The sequence below is a fragment of the Hypomesus nipponensis genome, chromosome 23 (genome assembly GCF_054491055.1).
Source record: "Hypomesus nipponensis isolate SF chromosome 23, ASM5449105v1, whole genome shotgun sequence".
Classification (NCBI taxonomy): Eukaryota; Metazoa; Chordata; class Actinopteri; order Osmeriformes; family Osmeridae; genus Hypomesus; species Hypomesus nipponensis.
This window is the reverse complement of record NC_140383.1, coordinates 10,185,001-10,207,500: the sequence shown is the minus strand read 5'-3', so window position 1 is coordinate 10,207,500 and position 22,500 is coordinate 10,185,001. Positions and strand designations below refer to the sequence as shown.

The following is a 22,500-nucleotide window of genomic DNA, read 5'->3' as shown; positions in this document are numbered from 1 at the left end:
CCTGGCCGACACGCTACGGATAGAGATAAGGGGGAGACAGGGGAGAGGGAGAGCGAGCGAGCACGTGAGAGAAAGAGGACGCAAGTGAGAGAGAAAGAGGAGGGGGGGGGGAGAGAGAGAAACAGGGAGTGAGGGGAGAGAGGAGATATAGACAGGTTTAATGCCAAAACATTGCAGCCAGGATATTCTCCCCGACTGATCTACCCTGACTCTCCTCCGCTTGAATTTAAACTCTATCCACCCGCATTGATTTATTCTCAGTCGAGTTATATAGGTGAAATGAAAAATTTAAGGAAATAAGACCCCTTTCACCTTTCTTCTCCTCCTCCCTCCAATACCCTCCATCACACCCGTCTTCTCCTAAACTCCATTCCCCCCTCCCCCCCACCTCCAAACTCCCTCTTACCCCGCAGTCTGCTCAGACAGACTCTGGGCCTCTGGGACCAATGGCATTTTCAATCCCTCTCAACCTCTAACGGATGGTCCGCAACCAACACACACGGCCACACAGAAATCCACACACTCAGAGACTCCTGGCCCCGACGCGCAGTTCGAGAATTCCACTTCTGCCGCCTGTCACAGTGCCCATCGATTTAACAAGGTAACACAAGCTGAGGCATTTGAGGGCTTCACCTTGAAGCACTGAGTGCCTTTGTGTCTCTCCATTTCTTCCTGTGATAAATGGCGCTTCGGAGGGGTGTTGGGCCCCGAGACCATGACCGTTCTGATCAAATCTAGACAATTAGGACACAAGGCACAGGAAACGCGCGCACACAGACACACATACACACAGTGGACGACAAGCACACGCCGACACGCGCTCCATTACGGGGGGGGGGGGGGGTGGTGTATCAGTGTGATGAGTGACGTCTCCCTACAGAGGCCCAAGGCTGCCTGTGTCATTAACCCCTGATACATGTGTGTCCTTGAGTCCAAAACTGTCACTCACTTATTCCCCTTCCGAGGCCTGTTTTTAGACAGTCAGCCTAATGATGCCGCTGCCTGACCTTCACAAAAGCCAAGCCAGGGACGTTCTCTAACCACCCAGCACTCCTCTGCAATCTGTCTGGCCGGGTGGGTCTGTGAGTGCCGGGGCCAAGGCTTCCTGTGCTAGAACAATCTTCCTGACCATGCGTCCCGAGAGCCGCTCACAGAACTACTCCTGGTAACAGCACACACACACACACAAATCAGACAGGACAGGGATGAGGTACAGTGCGACGATTTACACTGAAGTAAAGGAGCTGCCTATTTCATTCACCGCCTTTCCATTTGGATAAGTCCGGCATTTGGCAGGTTCGTCGTTTTGCTTCATTCGCACTCATTCGAAGAAAATGGGTGAAGGTTGCAAATCATTCGTGATAGCATGGCGAACTAATGGTCTAACCAGTATGCAAATTGTGAATGCAGTGAGGACCGTGAGCGCCTGTTTTGACCCGGTTGTAGATCGAGCGGGGTGTGAGCATGTGTGCGGTGTGAGTGTGTGTGTGCGTCTGTGTGTGCAGAGTCAGTCCGATATAAGTGTGTGTGTGTGTGGCGTGGAGGAGAACCGCATTCTGACCCGAGGACCCGGGAGGTTGTGCACTCACTCTAGGACTCCATCCCAAGGTTAATGAGCTCTGGAAGGCATCCAGAAGCTGGGCCTTTCAGACCCATCAGCAGCCTACCAGACTCTCCACTCACTGAACCAGAACAGAACCGGAGCGGGCTGCCAGGGCTGGCTCACTCCACAGCAGATGTGTGTGTGTGTGTGGGGGGGGGGGGACGGGGGGGGACTGGACCTGTCTGTTGGCCAGCGTGTGTGTGTGTTTGGGTCTCTGTGTGTGTGTGCCTGCCTGTATGACCGGGTGGTCTGGCTGGCTGTGTGCCTGCATGTCGACTTTTCATATCTGGCTGCTGGTCTGCTTGCCAACCTGTTTGGTGTGTGTGTGTCTGCGCATGCGTGTGTGTCTGCAGGCATTCCCGTGTAGGCCTGTGTGTGCATCTCTGTCTTCGTGCGAGCTTGGGAATAGGCGATGATGGATCTTTCCAGGGCGTCGGCGAAGAGCAGCGATTCCAAGAGGAGCACAATTCTGCAGCATTTACTTGCAGAACCACATCAACAAATGTTGCAGAATAGTTCAGCTCTTGAAATCAAAAAAAGCGTGAGGAGGACGAGATGTGGTGATGAGATATCGCAGAGGTGAGAGATGCATCCTGGGAAGATATATATGTATAAAGCGTATGGAGAATGAGCCTGTATTCAATCCTGATCTCCTCAACTTGGCTCACTGATGAAAAACGTGGTGGTGTCATATTGCATTTCTCCCTGCCTGAAGGCAAACATAGGCGTCTCTTTCTATCTCTGAGTACACATGGTGTAGATATTAAGGAAATCCGGGCCCCACTTCAACTCTGCATAGATGATCATCTATCATTTCCGCCTTGGGGAGATATGGATGCTCAAAGCTGATACCGTAGCTGCCGTTACCATAGCTGCTAAGCTACCTGATATTGCCCTTCAGTATCAAACAAAACAACAAACAGGTGGTCGATAGCTGATGTTCAGATATTTACGACTCTCCGTGACCATTTGGAAATGTTCTTATTTCCTGAGTCCTGCCCCTTCATATCTGTCAATCCTATTCGTCAGCTGCACCATCCCGTCCTGCTTCTCTGCTAGCGTGTCCCTTGTCATCTTACTTCCTGCCTCTTCCCTTCCCTCTGTTCACTCCCCCCTGTGCTCTGCTCTCAGGCTCTTCATTACCCGATTGCAGAAGGACACAACACTTATGTGCAATCGTCGTCCTCATCATCATCCTCATTTCCAATCGCGACCTCACAGGCGCGACCGGAAGCGCATGCAGTCCATCTCTCTTTCGGCCCTCTCTCACACTCGAGTCCTGCTCCCTCCCTCCCTCCCTCCCTCCCTCCCTCCCTCCCTCCCTCCCTCCCTCCCTCCCTCCCTCCCTCCCTCCCTCCCTCCCTCCCTCCCTCCCTCCCTCCCTCCCTCCCTCCCTCCCTCCCTCCCTCCCTCCCTCCCTCCCTCCCTCCCTCCCTCCCTCCCTCCCTCCCTCCCTCCCTCTCCCCACGCCACGCCCCCGCCCTCTCAGCTTCCCCCCTCAGGGCAGGCCGGCCTCAGCTCTGTTTACGTTTTGATATCTCAGAGATCCCTCGTACCCGGGCGCCCGCCTCTTCCCTGCGTCGCTCACCTTTATGTCCCCGATCTAATCGGAACGACAACGAGTCAGATCTCAATCTCAGCATGCCACTCGGGGATCAACAAGCCCTTCCCTTGCAAAACAGAGTGTTTCCTAGGTATGTAGCAGAGATAAGCTGGTCCTGGATAGCTTAGCCGCCCACTGTCCTGTGCCTTTCTCTCCTGTCCCTGCTTCTCAGGTACCTGAGGTACAATCCTGAAACTGTTTCCTCCATGTCACAGAGGTAAACTTTGACTGCTTTAATAGTCTTTCATCCTTTGGACTTAACACTGCCAACAGTTGGTGAAAGCGTAAAGGCTGTTGGTTCTACAAAGGATGGCGTCTGTTTTTTTAAAGCCTGCTTTAGAAAGAGCGAAAGGGAACTGGGTGGAGATAACAAATAGGAGATTTGGTGAGAAAGATACAGAGTGAAAAAAGATTGAGAGAAAAAGAGACAGGGAGACTATATGGAGAGAAACAAAGAGCTAGCCAGCCACAAGTTGCAGGCGGTACACTGCACAGACTGTGGAGGTCCATACAGTGTCATCAGTAATATATCAGTGACATTATCTTAGCGAGGAATTGAACAGTGACCCGTTTTATGGACCTCTCAGAGGTCAGTCGGGTGTTCTTTTACAGATATGTTTATCGCTCTGTAGAAAGAGTCTTTGGCCAAATGAACTAACAGAGCAGTAAAGCTTTCAGAAGACATCCGTTACAGCCCAGCTCTGGGGCAGGAAAGTACAATTCTTCCCTTAAATCTTTGCAAGAGACAAAGCAATGCCGGGAAGAGGGCTGCCAAACACTGGGGAATAGGTTTTTTATGGGGCATTGCTGCACCACAGAGACAATGCTTTGGGTGGTAATAGTATAAATGTATTTAAGGTGAGGGCGCCCAACACACCCAGGGTTGTATGGTGGATCTCCAACCGCAAGCTTTTCGACATCTCAACCTTTACTGCGGCCTAAAGATCTCGTGCGGTAGAGGAAACAGATCCCGTGCAAGTGCCTGAAGCCTGTCACAGATCCAGACAGAGTTTGGCCGTATTCAAGAAGCACAAGGTCAGCCGTGGAGGGCGGAGTCACGCAGTCATGCAGGGGCACTTGTGGTTCGACGAAGAGACTTCTTCTCTAGTCTTTCGAGGTGTTGTACTCTCCATTGCCCCAAACAGCTGCTTAACAGCACTCAACCCATTCTCCCGCCCTTCAACAAATTCATTATCTGCATTTTAATTATCAAAGCTCGAGCATGTAGGCTATTTACCTCCCAGGATGAGAGAATGCAGCAGTTTGTATGGATTACTAATGGCCAAAAACAAAGTTAATGAATACTTAATAAGGTGTTCTGAAGATTGCCGTGACTCACCCCAACTTCCCTTACGCATGATCGATGCTGATCGGAGTTTTAACATTGCACTAAATCACCGCGAATCATCTTCACCAGAGATTTCATTACCATAAAAACCTCTCACGGAAAACAAACAATGGCTCTGCCATTCCAGAACACAAACAAACAAAAGGCTTCGAACAACAACTTTGGAGCTGATAAGGGTTCAAATCGATTTGTCGGTTAAACCAGTATGATGTTAAGTCTACTTTAAACTGTGTCCATAATACGTTTTTTAAGCTAATTTCATGTACAGTGCATCTAAGTATTATCCCACATAGGCCTAAACAGACTGCTCTGTAAGGGAGAGACAACATTGCAGAAGCAGATGTTTGCACATTTAGGGATGGTTTTAGCGATCTTCCACTGCTTTCGAAGGAAAAGGATCGTGAAGGAGGCGGTTTGTGAACATTTCTCATAGACACATGGCCATTAGCGGAGAGTGGAACTTTGTCAGTTGGCAGAGATGATAAGAGAGGGAGAACAGAGACGGCAAAGCCTTCATGGCAATCTTTTACATCCTCAATCATTGTTCAGTACAACAAGGACTGCTCAGCAGATGTGTCAGAGAGTCCAGTTTGATCGTGTTCCGGCTCTCACTTTACGTAAACATCATTTGGTTTTAGTCAGGAAATAGTGAAAGGCATTAAGATTAGGATGATTGTCGAGATTTAAAGGGGTTTTAAACTGCAGAATTTTATGTTTTATGGATAGCAGCAGTAACATCATGTCTAAATGTAGAATCTAAAACATCTGGTTAATCTGGACAGCAGATATTCTCGCTCTCAGACAGCTGCATGTAATTGTACTCCACAAGATGAGAAGATCGTCACATCGAAAGGTGTTACAATGGAAAGTGGCACAAACAGTAACATCCTGCACTGCATGAAAAAACAACTCATCCACTGTAGACACATTTATTTTGAGAATTCTGTGAATATTGGTATTGACAGTCAAAGCTGTGAGAAGGAGAGCAGAATATGATCCAAACACCTACCAACAAAATATGTCACAAGATAGAATACAATTTGCATAATACTTACCCACTTACTTATAGTTAGTCTTGAGTTAACAAGATATTACATTACTTTGTACAGTAAATATCATAAAGCTGTAACTAAAAATGTAATTTAAGTCTATAGAACAGAAATTATGGTTTTACAGCTAGCCTAAATGTTCAGGTCCCAAACTGCAAAGTGAATTCAAAATGGAGTCAGAGTTAAAGATTCACGGGAAAGTGCTTAGCACAGACAAAGTTCTCTCGAACTGTAATCATCGTGGATGATGAAATGGTCCTTCATAAGTCTAGCAGGAAGCATTTGCCAGTGATTAGGAGGAAAGAGGAGCACATGGAGCCAGCTCTACTCATTAACAATCTGCACAGAAAGCACGGCACAGCCATCAGCAGCACTCACTCATAACGACACTCCATCACTGTCCACACTCACACTAACTTGTATCTTGTATCACACAAAGTTTGATGTTTTACGGTTCACTGTAGTTTAGTTGCACACACAAACAGCCTGTTTAGGATTTGGGTGAGGTAAACCACAGACTACTGCATGATGTCCAACACACTAAAGCACACCAGGCTAATTCTGCAGACAGAATCCCATTGTGGAGCCAGAACGGTTTCGCGGTTCATATGGCCCTACCAGTCTCCATTACTCCTCCCCACCCCTGACCTCCCTCCACCTCCACCAGCTCTAACAGGCTTCATCTGAACACCCCCCCCCCCCCCCTCGCCCCCAGAAGGCTGAAGCAGTGATCTGTCCAGGTAAACTGAGGTGGCTTTCTGTTGGCCATGTAGCCATGCTGAAGCAACTATTCAGCAGGCTTTGGGTAAGCCCACACACAAACTGGGTCGCCAGACTGTCCCAGCATGCCACAGGCGTCTGAATCAACAACAAGGCCCTAATTAGCCACCTGCCAAAGAGACAACATTGTGCTATTTAAATATATGTACTATTTTTGTTGTTGTTGCACATTTTAATTGCATATCATAAATGCTCGGAATCATAGGACCATATACAGTATTTGTTTTGAATGTGTTGAGTTGGGGGGGGGGGGGGGGGGACTTATCAGGAACTGTAATCTTCTCAGATCATCTACTTGCATTATTTATACTGACCTGTGTTGAAGAAAAACATAGCCCCAGAGGTCAGATCTATACTGACAAGGCTTGGGACAGTGAGCTATTGAAATGCTAACAACCACAGCGCATCACTCAGCCAGTGAATCAGTCAGTTAGCTCAAAAGACAATCTCTCTGTCAGCAGTCCATGGAACTAGCCAGCCGCTAGTCGTGTGTCAGCAGTGGTTTCCTGCCTGTTCCCCATAGCTTCCCAGCTGTCCCCCTCCCAGCCTGAGCCGAGGAGCAGACATCGTCCTCATACTCCCTGACACCTAATAATGCCCGACGCTGGCAGAACTGACAGGCCGCTCCGTCTCCCAAACACACTCTGATGGGCACTGCCAGCCAGCTTTATCACTGTTAGTGATCCAGTCTGGCTTGGTGAGGTTGCCACCTGGGCCTGGGTGGCAGGTGGCAGCATTGGCCGTGGCCGTGGCGAACCCACATGGCCATACCCCCGCGCAAACACACGGCGCAAGGTAATGCGTTTCAAAGAGAAGGAACATTTTACAGTTCACAAAGACAAATGTCAGGTATAAAAGCACGAGTTCTGCTCGGGTTCCTCGACACTATTCGATTTGATAGTCTCTTTAACTCTGCCCTTACGGCTCTTCTTTATGGGACATGATGTAAAGATTAAAGATGTGTGATAATCATATTCATGGCTCTTGTAATTTACATTACAGCAAATTGGTGCGTTTAATTTCCCATGCTTTGACTTACTGTACAGTCATATAATTTGTAGGATGCATTACCTACATGCAAAGCAGACACACACACACACACACACACACACACACACACACACACACACAAACACGTACTGGGATACTCTACTGTAGTCAGATATAGTAGTATATCCTCAGAGCTAGCTTCTGATCTGTGGAGTGTAATAGTGTTTAATAACTCCTACATTATGCCGGGATAATCCAGTTCTCTCATGCACGAGCACACAGCCAATTTCATTTCACCCGCCTCAGCTATTTTCATGCCCTCCGAAGCTCATTTCAGAAAGGCTTGGTGCAAAACAGGCCTCAAATATCAATTACTGCTTATGGAGAAATAAGCTGATGAATGCTACATTTCCAAATCCTTTTATATTCAATTCCGATTTGATATGTTGTTTTTATAGGACGCGATAACAGCAAATGGCAGAGAGAGAATTAATTCAGATGGTCCTAATAGGAGTTCTAGGAGTGGAAGATAGCACCTCCACTGGGTGGTATTCAACTAATGAATCTGATCTCCAAGGAACTCTATCCCAGTATGTGTGTGAATGTGTAGACGCGTGTGTCTTTATGTACACTTTGTTGAACTAGTTTGATTTTGCATGTGTGTGTGCGTGACTGTGTTAGCGTCTTTGTGTGTGTATGTGTGCGCTCGTGTGTGGGGGTCTGTGAGTTTGTGGGAGTGTGTGTACATGCATGTGTGTGTGTGTGTGCATGTACATTTGTATGAAGATGAAATGATAAAGCCTTTGTATCATCTTTATTTGCATCCTTATTGGTAGAGGATGAGAAGTCAAACATCAGTAAAACTTCATTACAGTTGGGGATGCATTTCTTCACAGTCTACGTTTCATATCAAAGCTGAGGGGAAAAAAACAAACAATTCACTCAGGTTTTACAAATCAAAACATTGTCATGAGGCTGATTAGTTTTGTATTATTGCATTTCATCCAAACACAGGGTGTGAAATGTGTTATTGTATTTTAACAGAACACAGTGGGTGCACTAATATGATCCAAACGATCAATAAATCACATCTAAATGCATCAGTTCCTAGTGCTTCGCAAAATGACTGCCTGCCTGTCGACTTGCCATTCTGCCTGCAAAGTAAGTCCAGGAATGAACAGTGCGTTTGCATATCCTGCTTCTGTGGCTGTCTGTGCACGTGCTAGTCCAGAGCATGGTCTTGATGCCAGCCTGTCTGTGCCTAACATAGCTGGGTTCCTGTGTGAAGGCTTCCCGTGGCTCTTTAATCATGTTGACCGCCGGCTGCAAATTAAAGCTGTCACCAGCGCAGCTGGACACCGCTGGTCCGTGCAATTTGGCTGCTGGCCGCTAAATGGCCCCTAGTTGTGAGGCCTGCCTATCATCGTCTGTCATATGAGGCCTGTCAGGAGGGGTGGGGGTTGGTAACTGGTTGGTAAGTAAGTTGTTGAGGGAGAGGGCGGAGAAGAAGGGAAAAGGCTGTGAAGGTAAGGGCGGCAGGGAGGCGGGTGGTGGTGAAATGAGTGGAGGACACGGGTTAGACGGAGCGGGGAAAAAGACGGAGGGAGAAGAGAAAGAGCCGGAGATGCTGACTCTCTGAAGGGTGAAGGTTCCACTCTGCCCCGCTGATATCAGGTGCCTGTCTGAATGTCTGGTGTCTGAAAACACACGTTCTCTCTTTCTCGCACATAAACACGCACGTTCACACACTTGCATGAGTGTGGATCCACAGAGAACCATGGAGTGCGTTTAAGAGAGCTGTGCTCAGGCATGACCCGCCCACACAAACATGCGCGCCTCTAAACTCGAACCGAAAGGATTTAATTACTCAAACAATCGTCTGAACACTGCCTGGCAATTAACACCCAGTAAGCCCTTCAAGGCTTCTGCACATCATAAAAACCCAGCACGTCAGAAAGATGTGAAATCACGGCGCACACACTGGTACCTGCAGGGGGCTCTCCAACTTACAATGGGAATACGTTTCACTTCCTTTACCCATAATCTTTTGCGATTAAGCCAAGTCTGAAAACACCTCTCTGGTAGGTAAATTAGACTCTCCCCCCAAAACACACACACACACACACAAATAGAGCAGGTACCACCCTGCACAGCCATGCAAATGAAAACTCCCAGGCAATTTAGCCTTCTTGCCTCCTCTCCCCTGGAAACACGGTGATGACGGAGCAGAGCAAGTCAGGATGTTAATTAGCCACCATGGCAGATCCATCAGCCCCCCCCCCCCCCAGTCCCCTCCCCCCCAGCCCCCCCCCCCCCCCCACGCCCTGTCCTACCAGTACAAGGACCTGCCTGGCTAATGACAGCACGCAGGGCAACAGCCTCAACGCCACAGCTGTCTCCGCGGGAGCCACCCGATCCATCAGTCAGAACGCACGCTGAGGTCTGTGTGATGTCCATTTAATGAACCCCCTTGCTCGCGGGGTGGAAAGGCGAGGCGTGCATGTCAGAGGCAGCCCTCGGAGCCAGTCTGCCGGGCTCACTGTTCTGACGGGAGACACCGCAGCACCGGAGGGCCTGTTCTCCTACTGAAGTCGCAGCTTGGCTTCTCGTACGGCACCGACCGGCACGCTCAGAATAACCTTGGAGTCTTCGGAGACAGACTGCTGATGGAGCTGTGTCTGTGGGATGTGTGTGACCGTGTGTTTCGGACGTGTGTCTGGCTGTGATATATCAGCCCCCCCCCCCCCCCCCCCCCCGTGGGGAATCTTGTTGGGATGACAGAGTTCGGGCCCACATGTCCTGCGGTGAGGAGAGAGAAAGAGAGAGAGACAGAGAGGGCAAGTTGGAGAAAGGGAGAGATGGGGTTGGAGGGAGAAAGCTGAGGAAACATCTCCTATCTCTGTCTGATGAGTACACAGTGCTTCTCTGGGCTGGTCGGACGATCAAGCGAGTCAAATGGGTTCAGATCCACTATCCACCGAGGTTGGATCTCCTGGAAATTCTTGAACTTGAACTTTATTGCTCTGATTTAAAAAAACTAACAGTAAAATCAACATAAATTGAATCAGCTGAATAAGTGGAAATAATCGTGATTTTGTTTGAGAACTGCTTGTGCCAGGTCTCCAGGATGGCCACGCCCTGGATTCTGTGTTTCACTGTTTTCTGGCAGGTGCTGTTGCACCCGCTGCCAACTCGTCAAAAACAAGTCAATCCAGCCAACTTTTACTGGATGTGACAGGACCGTACCCAACTTCTCTACTGCAGAGTCAGCAGTCGACTTTGTGCCGTCCCTGTGATGTGGCTGTCAGAATGTGGATGGAGGTAGAACAGATAAGCATGAAACACTTGGCCACTCTGTTCTCAGACGGCACCAAGCGGAGAGAGGCGTACGTGAACGGCGCCACCCGAGAAAGACGGGAAGTTTTTGCTTTTCCCAACTTTTTTAATGACGCGGATTGAAGGAGAGCAAATGAGAGGCACCGCGAGGCTCCTCAAGTGCCACGACAGCCAATTAGCAGCCATCGTGGATGAGGTTTGAGAAATGCCAGTGAGAATACGGGGAGGGGGATGGAGGGGGTAAACAAGCGGTGACAAGAGGAGAGCTTAATTCAGGGCTTAATGAAGACACGCAGACACATGTGCGCACACACCTAGCACGCAAGCCAAATGCACACACACACACACCTGTCGTCCGTTTCAGAAAATCTCCCCACTAATCCTGAAACACCAGACATCCCAGTATTCTCGCACCCCACACACACACACAGATACACACACACACATCTACATACACACCTTTCCTCCTGTATCATCCAGCCTTCGGCTCATTTCTTCCATTATAGTGGGCACTTTATCCCCCTTTCAATATCAGAGAGGGAGAGGGAGAGGGAGAAACGAAAGATGAGGAATTCTCATTGCCACCTAATTGCCAGAGCAGATCAATACTGTAATAGATTCTGTCTGTGTAACATCCTGACTCTCTGACACTCCTATCAGACAGATAAATCAGATGGGCAGGGCTCTTGCTAGCTGCTGACAGGCTTGTCCGTTCAGCCTCTGCAGGGACGAACATGGACATACTGTGGAGCTTCAAGCTGCCTAGTGTCTGTCATCTGCATCAAACTGGATTGGTTATCCCTGAGGGAAATGTTCTAAATATCTGGACACTGATTTGAATGAACTCAATTGAGTTTCCAGCAGGCTAACAAAACATTAAAAGTGAAAAAAGAATGAATGGTATTTGGTTTTGAACCTGAAATGAACTCTGAACAGAGGCTAAAATCAAACAGAGGGATCATGTTTGTGCGGTAAGTATGAAATAATGAATGTGTTTAACTGCTCTTCTTTGCTGCTTACCATCTGGTGTACTAATACCTGGATAGCGCTATCTCCCATTATAAACCTCAACCATCTGACTGGGATAAGGGGATGTAGTGAAGGGGAGACAGAGTGAGAGGGAGGGAGAGGAGGAAGAAAAAGAGGAGACAGAAATAGACAGGGAGAGAGAAGAGAGAGAAAGAGAGAGGGAGAGAGGGGTAGAGAGAGAGAGGGAGAGAGAACGAGAAAGAGAGAGAGAAAGAGACAGAGAGAGAGAAGAGAGAGAGAGAGAGAGAGAGAGAGAGAGAGAACGAGAGAGAGAGAGAGAGAGAGAGGGGGGGGGGGGAGCTGTTGGTGCTGAGGAGCCGTCAGGCTGCGTCTCTGTTTGTCTCCTCCAGGGGGATAGGTAGCAGATGGAAGCACGGAGCATGTTTACTGAAGCCCTGCTGCTTTGAAATGCTAATGCTGCTCTCCCAGGGAGCTGCAGACGGGTTGACCACTAGTTAGCTTCAGCAGCTTCTTCCCCAAACCCCCCCCCCCCCCCCCCCCCCACACACACACACAAAAACACACGAACACAACCAGCACAACATACACACCCATAACGCACGCCTTGAAATACGCCTCGACCCGCCCGCAAAGCTCACCTGCACCAACCCCGCGCGCAAACTCCAGGCACATCAGCTGTACTTCGACGTGAACAAAGTGATTTGAGGTAGAACACTCAAGCAGCTAAGCCAGCGTGGAAGGAGGCCCAGGGCGGCAGAGAGAAGCCGTTCAAATCCTACCTCACCTTCACTGTCACCAGGGGATCTTACTGAGAGTGGGAAAGGGATATTAGTATTCCACAGTTAGCCGTGGGAGGGTGTGTGTGTGAGTGTGTGTGAGTGTGTGTGTGTGTTTGCCAGTGTGGGCGGGCCTCATGCTAAATGATGGTTCTCATCTCATCAGCGAGGAGAGAGTTTGTGCAGTGGTCTATTAGGAGAAGTGCAGAGGGTGGACTGGGGCTTAGTTACACCCCTCAGAATAGCTGGGTAGAAGTGTAGGTATTTATGTCTGAGCCTGTCTGTGTGTGTGTGTGTGTCTGATTATGTATGTGTGTGTGTGCCTGTGGGTGCAGTGCGGTTTATCAGCACAAAAAAACATGTCGTTCTATGCCACTTTCTTACAGCATAGTTTTTCTACCTGGCAGGCCCTCTCGCTCTATCCCATATCTATCTCTATCTCTTGCACGCTCTCTCTCTCTCTCCTTCTAAACTTCCCTTCTCTCTGTCTCGATGACCTCTGTGGGGAGTTTATATCCTCTACTAACTAATTCATGACAGGATCTACTAAATAAAGCTGCAAGCCATTTGCAGTGCTGTGGACCCAGCACCTAAATGAAGACATCACCACTGATCCTGTCATACATGAAACAAAACGATCCCTTTCAAATCTCCCTTTCATCGCCGTCACTGAATCAGAGCTTTTTCTCCCTACCGGCATGTGTGTGTGTCCATGTGCGTGTGTGTTGGAGTGGGGGGTTCGGAGGAAGTGTGCATGGCTTTGAAACACCATAATTGGGACTTACCGTGTCATTTTTTCGAAATCCAGATTGAAATCGAGAAAGAAATCGAGACAGAAAGGGGAGGGAGGATGTGTGTGTGTGTGTGTGTGTGTCTCTCTCTCTCTCTGCGTGTGTGACACCAGGCAGACGGCCATCAGGTGGATATGCTGGACGCGGGCACCTGGAGGGCAGTGCCGTGCCTTCCAGATCCTGTCATACATGTGTAGCACTGATCATTGTCACGGCCCTGACCCTGGGGGGGGGGGGGGGCAGGGGGAGGGGGGGAAGGTGGGGGAGGGGGGGGAGGTGGGGGAGGGGGGGGAGGTAGCACGGACCTGGAGTTGGGTGAGAGTGGGAAGAAGGAGCTGCTTGAAATGCGTCGTTCCGAATGTGCACGTGTGTGCGCGTGTGTCCGTGCGTGTCGGCGCATCTAAGGCTCTGCGAGGCGACGCCGGCGTTATCGCCATGTCCCCGCGTTGTTCCGGAACTTTCTTGCGGCTCGTCAGACACTTTCTCTCCACTGGCGCTCGGAACACAGACGGGCTGGGATGCGTTTGCTCGCAGACGTCCACAGGCAGATCAATTCCACACGCTATACAAGTATATTGGCTTATGAATCAGGCCCACAGCTCTCCCTGGCTGGTCAATGAGCATCTATCAGCAGTAATGCAGGGAGTGAGATGAGCTGCCTAATACCCGCAGCTAGGAACGGGTATTAAAGTGGAAGTAAAAACGTGGACACACATACATACACATGGACACAATCACATACAGTCACACACACGTACACATACACATGGACACGATCACATACAGACACATACACATACACATGGACACAATCACATACAGACACACACACATACACATACACATGGACACAATCACATACAGTCACACACACGTACACATACACATGGACACAATCACATACAGACACACACACATACACATGGACACGATCACATACAGTCACACACACATACACATACACATGGACACGATCACATACAGACACATACACATACACATGGACACAATCACATACAGACACACACACGTACACATACACATGGACACGATCACATACAGTCACACACACATACACATACACATGGACACAATCACATACAGACACACACACATACACATACACATGGACACAATCACATACAGACACACACACATACACATACACATGGACACAATCACATACAGACACACACACGTACACATGGACATGGACATGTGGACCGAAACCTACACACACATGCACGCTAAGCATTTACAAGATCGCACATTTACGGCGTGCCGTCACAGAAAAATGAAAATACTGCTTTGTTTCTCTAAATGTGCCACTTGTGCTTGCTTACTCACTCAGCCACTTAGCATGTTTCTGCTATTTGCAAATACTAGATGAGTCTGGCTGACAGACGGCTGTATTTGGTGATGTAAAGTAGAGCAGTGTGGTTCCATTCTCGAGACAGATAGGAGTTTAAACTGATGAAATGGTACAATTCTGTAGGGCTAGTTGCGGTAGTTTTGTTCTGTCACCATCACACTATAATACACCGTGGGTAACACACATACATACACACACACACACACACCTTCTAGCTCTCTCAACCACAAATCACACAGAGGCATTAACATAAATCTACCTGAACTAAATAACACACGTTTCCATTTCCAGTTATCTACTCTGAAAATTAAGGAATTTGTTGTGCCTCTCTCTAAAATTGACTCTCTATCACCATCCTGGCAAACGTCTTGGCACAGACAAACCCATTAAAGACACTATTCTATCAAACATGTCCTAAATACTCATCCCGCAGCTTAAGCACACATTCAGGCGGATCAATAAAGTTGTCAGCATAATTCAAACGGATCCAGTTGAGCCGACTTTGGGGCCTACGGTGCCTCTCTACTTCTGAGAGGTCACCCACAGTTCAGCCCCCAAATCCGCCCTGAGCATACTCTGTGTGACTGGCCCAGTTCTGCTATCACTGCTGCATTCTACAGCTGGATTAAGCCTATCCACAGGACAGCCAAGCCAGTGTGTGTGTGTGTGTGTGTGTGTGTAGAATTGCGAGGCTCTGCCAAGCCAAACTGCAGTGTGACTAACAAGCTTGGCTAGGGAGGCATGGCTGTGGACAGGCAGACTGAGGGACACCTACTGATAGCTAAGCCCGTGCCCTCGGGTCATTGTCACTCAAAACTGCATAGGTATCAGTCACCCGGAACACTGTATGGAGGGATGAAGGGATGCAGGTGAACGCCTATGGGAGGAAGCGCGAGGGGACGGGGGAGATGGGTGAGAGCTGTTGTTTTTGATGGGGAACTGGTGATGACTCAATTAGCTGGTCAGAAACCCCAAACTGAACCACCTCTCTAATGAGATCTGCTTATAAAACATGCATGTTCGACACCACGGCAGATTAAACATTTATAAAGGCTCAGATTATTGGGCTCTTGGGTATAAAATCTGCCCGTGTCTTTTTCGGGGGGACAAAAACAAAGCTATAAACAGCAAACTGACACAGAAGCAAAGCCAGTCGTCCACAATCAGTGTGAAGCATCATTATAAACCCCTAGTGGGCCTTTATTGTGTTCAATCTTATTTTTCGTGACACAAATTGTCAGGTCTTTTTTCCCCATATAGCACCCGAGGCGTTTCATTTATGATGAGCGGGGGCCCTTCGTGTGACAATGTCTGTGATGTCGTATCTAGGCCGTGTCATGATACACAGTCTTTAATGACTTATTCAGTGTCAAAGCTTATGCACAGAAATAGAACACACGCACACGCATCAACGCGTGGACGCACGCACGCACACACCGCACACGCGTGTGCCCCCGAAACGCGCGCGCGCAGAAGAACACCCGCGAAATCTCGCACGTCGCGCAGAGAGCAAAAGCGACGTGCGGATATCCGCACGGATCTAAATTGAAATGTGACGATTGTGTCTGACAGCCTTGTGTTGGCGAAATAAAACCGCATCAAAAGCGTCAGCGTCGTCCCTGCTTCCTTTGTTTAGAGAGCCCCGGCTGCGTCGGACGGGCGGGGCCCGCATTTGCCGCTCAGTGGCACGTTGGGGAATATTTCTGCTCTGGTCTTTGATCACTCTGGGCTTTGAAGCAACACTCTGATACAGGGAGAAAAAAAAAAACACACAGAAGTCACAGCAAGTTCACGTCGCAACTTGGCGCATATGCACGCCAGCATCTGCATAATGCATTCTTTAGGCAGATGATAGCAGAGAACTAGTGGTACATCTGAAGTGGGTGGAAACAAATCGAACCCACCCCTCCTAAAACAATCCACGGCCGAACCCCGGATCTCTTCTATGTCTCAATCCATTCCGGCAGCGTTTATTCTTTGCTAACTGCTTCTGGGGCCACAGGTCACGGAGCGCTTGTGGAAAAAACAGGTGTGTCTGAAGTACTGGGATGCAAAGTGAGTCTGCAGGGAATGGTGCCGTCGTCGTGGTTGTTGTTGATGAGTCAACCTTCATAAGCTTCTCAGGGTATCTTTGATAAGAGCCATCTTGAGAAACAAACATGCGGACCTTCCTGTGCAGAAACTCACAACCCACGTGCTCTTCCTCTATGGTGGCATGGCAGTTTAATCATACAGCAGATCTAGGATCAGGCCCATTCGGTTCACATTCCAATCGGCCATTCCAACCTTAACATTCTATCTGGTCCAAATCTTAACACTAATTCGGGTTCTGAGATCCAGTTCTGCTCAGGCCTGCTTCCAGTCAAGCCTTGGTTCAGGACAGACCTTGTTCTATTACATACATCGAATACTCGAAAGTGTTTACGTAACACCAGTAGAGCTGCATTTGATGTTCTGTCATAGTTGGCACTCATGGCTTTTTATTCTGTGGGACTGTTCTATTGGTTTCACAGGTTAGAATAATGGTTCAAATTTCAAGTTTATTGCCATTTGTAACACGAATAGGCACAGGTGCATTCAAATTCTTTGATCCTGCTCCTCTATCAATCCTACTTGCATACAATATTCGCCTGCCTTCACATCCCAACAGCACCAGCCTTCAATTACATCGTTAACCTGGAAGACATTCAAGGTCAAGTGTTCTTCCCGGCGTCTACTCCTGGGAAACCCTTCCACCCAAATCTACTTCTAGGTTCTACTGAAGGACTTGAGTCTTAATGGCACGATTCAGCTCGACGCTATTGAGATGCATAGGCTGTGGACTTCTAATTGTGTTCTTAAGGAACTCAAAGCTTTCATTATTGTGTGTTTTCTCGCCACACGTTTCATGTGTACAAATTGTCTGAAACAGGGAACAGAGAGGAGGAAGACAGCAATGGTCCGTCTCATATTCTTCCCACGTAACCTTCTTGGATACAAGACTCAATCCCTTCAAATTGGAGACATTGAGACTAATGACAACTCAAGGGAGCTAGATTAACATAGAGTAGGCATTCCCACAGACGGCAGTTACATGCACAGGCTTCTATCCATTAAACAGGGAGATGGCACAATGTTTATGTATGCTGGGAACAGACAGTATTCTCTCATTGTAGAACACACAAAACACACACACACACACGCCCACATATACACACACACCTCTACACACACACAGTGTTTTTGAGGTTTTCTCATGCATGATAAAGAGCCGTTAAAGCTTCCTTCTTTGATATACCTCCGCTCTGTCCTTGAGGGGAGAGATGTGTCCTTCACTGACAGTCAGTTTAGGAATGTGCATGTGTGTATGTGTGTGTGTATGTGTGTGTGAGAGAGAGAGAGGCGGGGTAAATCTGAAGACATCGAAACAGACAGCCAACCCAGCTAACATTCTAAAATTAAAAAGCTTTGATAATGAAACACAATCCCCCCCCCACACACACACACACACGCCCCCATTTCAACCATATCCACACGGCCCCACAGTTTCTGTTTCAGTACATCTCCCACAGAAAGGGAGCCAATGAGAGGCCTCTCCAGACACCACCAATTAGTTCTGAAGGACCCAGACTTGTTAGACCAAAACACCTCTTTCCCAAAATGTCACCTAGCGATTCCTGATGTCATGTGCACCTCCTGTTAGCTGTCTGTAAACAACCATCTGCAACACCAGCCACCGCCAAACCTTCACTTGCTCAGTGTGCTTGTTTGTGTGTGTGTGTGTGTGTGTGTAATACAGACCAGGCAAGCTTCTTTTTTCCCTTTTCTCTGGGTTTATGTGCGTCCTTGTGTGTGTGTGTGTGTGTGTGTGTGTTTATGTGTGCGAATGTGTGTGTGTATGTGTGTGCGACTGTGCGTGTCTCATTTACCTGGGTGACAGCTTGAAGGATATGTGCTGTAATTGTTGGTCTGGCCTCTCTGGTCTAGGTTTGGGTGTAATTGAAAACGTCTACACAGGAAACCCTATGACCTGTTTACTCCATCGTAACAATTAGTCTTACACACACACACATACACACTCACACACACCATTACACACGCACAAGCACACACGCACACAAAGATCGGCTGCCTCTCCTACCCTGACCCACTGAATCACACATAGCTGCAGAAACCTGCCTCAGTTGAGAAGGTTGAGGCTGGATTAATAAACAGGTGAAAATGTCAAGGAAAGGCAGACAGCCGGTTTAGATAAGCTATTATGGTTTCCTATGAAAGGACATCTTCACAATGATTGAAATCCTGTATTTTGGTTCACTTTTCTTTAGTTCATGTGGCAAGTCCATTAACCGGCCTTTATACAATACACGTCCTCAGAGAGAGTAGCATAAACCACACACAACCAATGACAACACTCTGGGGAGAGGACTCAACACACACACACACACACACACATACTAAGCAAAGCGCATATGCAAGACAGCTTTCAGTGAGAACAAGTCCTGATATAACACTGAGGTTACATTATTCATAACCATCAAAAGAGCTCTTACTCTTGACACACGCACACATGCACATACACACAAATGGGTTTGCTGCAAAACACTGAGTGTTACCTAGAGACAGGGATCAAGGGAGGAGGTAGGGAAGGTTGGAGAGAGGGAGAGAGCGAGAGAGAGAGGGGGGGAGGGAGAGAGAGATAAAGAAATAGAGAGAGAGAGAGAGAGAGGGAAAGAAAGAGAGAGATATATATATATATATATATAGAGAGAGAGAGAGAGAGAGAGAGAGAGAGAGAGAGGGAGAGAGAGAGAGAGAGAGAGAGAGAGAGAGAGAGAGAGAGAGAGAGGGAGAGAGAGAGAGAGAGAGAGAGAGAGAGAGAGAGAGAGAGAGAGAGAGAGAGAGAGAGAGAGAGGATAAAAAGGAAGAAGAGAACGGAAGTGTGTCTGTGTGCCTGCATGGGGGTGCGAACATGAATGTTGGAACGCAGCAGGTCAGACGTCTTCCTCTTCCGCCGCGGTTGGGTTCAAGACACGTCTCCCCGCAGTGAGAGGTGCAGTCATGTTGGGTCAGTCAAGGGACGCCAGTCCTTTCCGTCACCGCTTCTCTCCTCTCCCAGTTCGTCTGAGTGTTAGCGTGAGGGGCTAATCGCAGCGGAGACAGGACAGCCTTCTGAATGCTACGCTCTGCTGGGCCAACGCTCACCACTTCCATCGCCGCAGCCCTCTGTCTGCCCGGTGAGCGGAGGGCTGACAAGGCAGCAGCTTGCTAACACGCAACGTCTGACACATTGCTTTTCCAAATAAGCTGGTCCTTGAAGATGCTCTTCAAAATATCGACCTGCAGATACTTTTTACTGCATTTTTCCGAAAATTCACTACAACGGTGTTCACTTTTCCACAAAACGTAAAGTTAAAATACTTGTTATTTTTCTGAGCTCTGAGTTCAGATGGAGTTTCTGTGGTTCAGTAAAAACAATGTGTCCTGCTGGCTGAGGCATCATCGATGGCAGACACAGTCTGGGCCTCCTACTCTGTCACCTAAAAACAGATACAGTCTGCTCATTGCTCGCTGGAACAGGACTGGGCAACACACACCACCAGAACAGACATACAGCTCAGATAGAACCTAGAACTTAGTAGAAGAACAACAAGCCCAGGTTGGCTTGGAGGGTAGGGTGACGATGTAGCTAGTTATTACAGTAGTTACAAGCTACTAAATTAGCTAGCTAGATAAACTTGTCAGCTACAGTACATCATTTATGCAATTTGATGCAATACTGATGCAATTCTAACCATGGAAACACCCATATATTATTCTGACCGTTTAATAAAACTATTTCAACTAAAACAGCTATTTGCAAAAAGTAAATACATACAAATTATAATCATGGGCGCTGTATAAAGGGGAAAAGTTCGGACAATTCCAAAAATTGAAAAACTATAAATATAAATTATTATTATTTTATTTTTTTTCATGCGGCCCAAAATTCCTGGCGGTGCCCCTAATTACAATAATGCTGATTGACAGTAGTGCTAGCTGCCATCACAGCCTATGATCCATAAACTAATGTTTATTTTAGTTCCGCTATCACACCTGTTACAGCTAATATATTTAACAGCAAAAATATATATTTACATATTTCACAAAACACCTATTTTCTACATGGTAGAGTTAGGGTTGTTGTGGTCATTAAAAAAAAAAAAAATTGGGGCTTTTCACAAAACATAATTGACCACATAAATGATATTTTTTTTATACAATTAAATTACAGTACAGCCCCTCACATTGACTCGAAGAGCAATAAAATGTCAGGCAAAATAAGCAGGTAAGCTCTCTGAAGTACACACAGCTGAGTGTGTCTAACAACACAATTACCCCAAATTGCTAACTTATCGGCTGTCTGAACGGCACTTGTTTGAGTGAAGTTAATAATTGTTTCCATAGTCTGGAAGAAAAGTGGAAGGTTACAGCGTAATGACAGCTGAGAGCCCCACACTCGTCAGGGTCTATCCAGATGGAAATGTCAGAACGATCCTCTGGCGTTAACTTCAGGGTTTACCGAAAGAAAGAGACTGAGAGACCGTGAGAAATCGAAAGATGGAGACAGAAAGTGTGTTGACTTCGAGACAGGGAGGAGGGTAGAGAAGAGGAAAGCAGGAACAGACAGTAGAGGGAAGGTGGGGTCGTGTGTACAGTGTCGGTTACAATTGTGAACAAACCACTGGGATTACATGAGAGAAGATTGGCTGTCTGAGAAGAAGCAAAGGGTGTCGAGGATGGCTTTATCCAGCTACCTGCATGCATCTTTAGTCCTGTTCAGCTCTTTTGTGCCGTTGATCTGCTCTCAAATATGCTTGCTTGATAGGCTTACATTGACAAGGGTTTAAATCTCAGTTTACAGTTGTTTATGCTGCTGTGAAATATAATATGAAGCATAGCGCAAGTTCAGTCAGGCAAGACCAATCCCTGCACTCGGGCATACTCGTTAATGTCCACTACTCACTCCTCCCGCTAAGAGCGCTCTACTTCCTCTGTTCCTATGTCGGGCTTTCTTTTGGGTTCATTTCGAGTTGCCTCCCGTCTATCAATTAACGCTGTCACATGATCCTGTGCCTTTTAAATACGAGTCTCTCCCTGTGTAGTTTGTCCATGCTATCATGCGTGCGACCCTCCACCTCCCCATCGCCACCCGGTTCCTCGTCTGCTCTTCGACTCGTTGGTCGTCGGCTGCCACCACCGCCACCAGTGTCTGGACTCCATGGGGGATTCTTCTTCGGATGTTGGGCAGGCGCCCGTTGATCTATAATTCCCTGGGGTCTAAGCTCCAAACACTGTAGTACATTTATCATTCTGTAAATAAACATCTTTCACTCATCCCAGGTCTCTCCTGATTGAACTATGTTCAGTAACCTTCCAAAGAGTCCAGTAATCTGGATGTAATCAGTGCATACATGGTCCAACATTTCAGGACTTGATTTGAGACCCGGGCTGTCGGTGGAGTGAACAGGAGAGAGAGAGAGCTTGGCTGAGGCAGAGTCAAGTTGAGGGGGAAGGAGGGCTGATGATTAGGATGAGAGAGCAGCAATGCTGCTGAGGTGACCTGGGACTGCCTTGTGCAGCCTCCGGTGCAGCTCTCGGTGGTTCCGAGCTAGCTCACTTGCATGGAGGTTTCTCATCATAACCGAGCCTAGCCGGTGTGAACGGCGGAACAATGAGCAGGGCTGTGTTTCAGGGCTGACACGGCATTTAAATGGCTACATGTAGCCCACAGGGTTGGGGTTCAACTCAACTGTGAAATATGTTACGGAGAGAGGGACAGAGGGTGGGGGACAGGGAGGGAGTGGGAGTGAAGGAGGAGGCTGGGAGAAAAACAGGATAGA

General features: G+C 48.0%; 1 protein-coding gene across 1 annotated transcript in view; it reads right to left on the bottom strand.

The window, feature by feature from the left end:
- Positions 1 to 22,500, bottom strand: part of LOC146234157 (ephrin type-A receptor 6-like) — a 94,571-nt gene that overhangs the window by 43,511 nt on the left and 28,560 nt on the right. The window contains exon 4 of the mRNA XM_084688240.1: positions 1 to 13. This exon is cut by the window's left edge and continues 143 nt beyond it. Coding sequence (XP_084544366.1) covers positions 1 to 13 — 13 coding nt within the window. The remainder of the gene's footprint in view (positions 14 to 22,500) is intronic.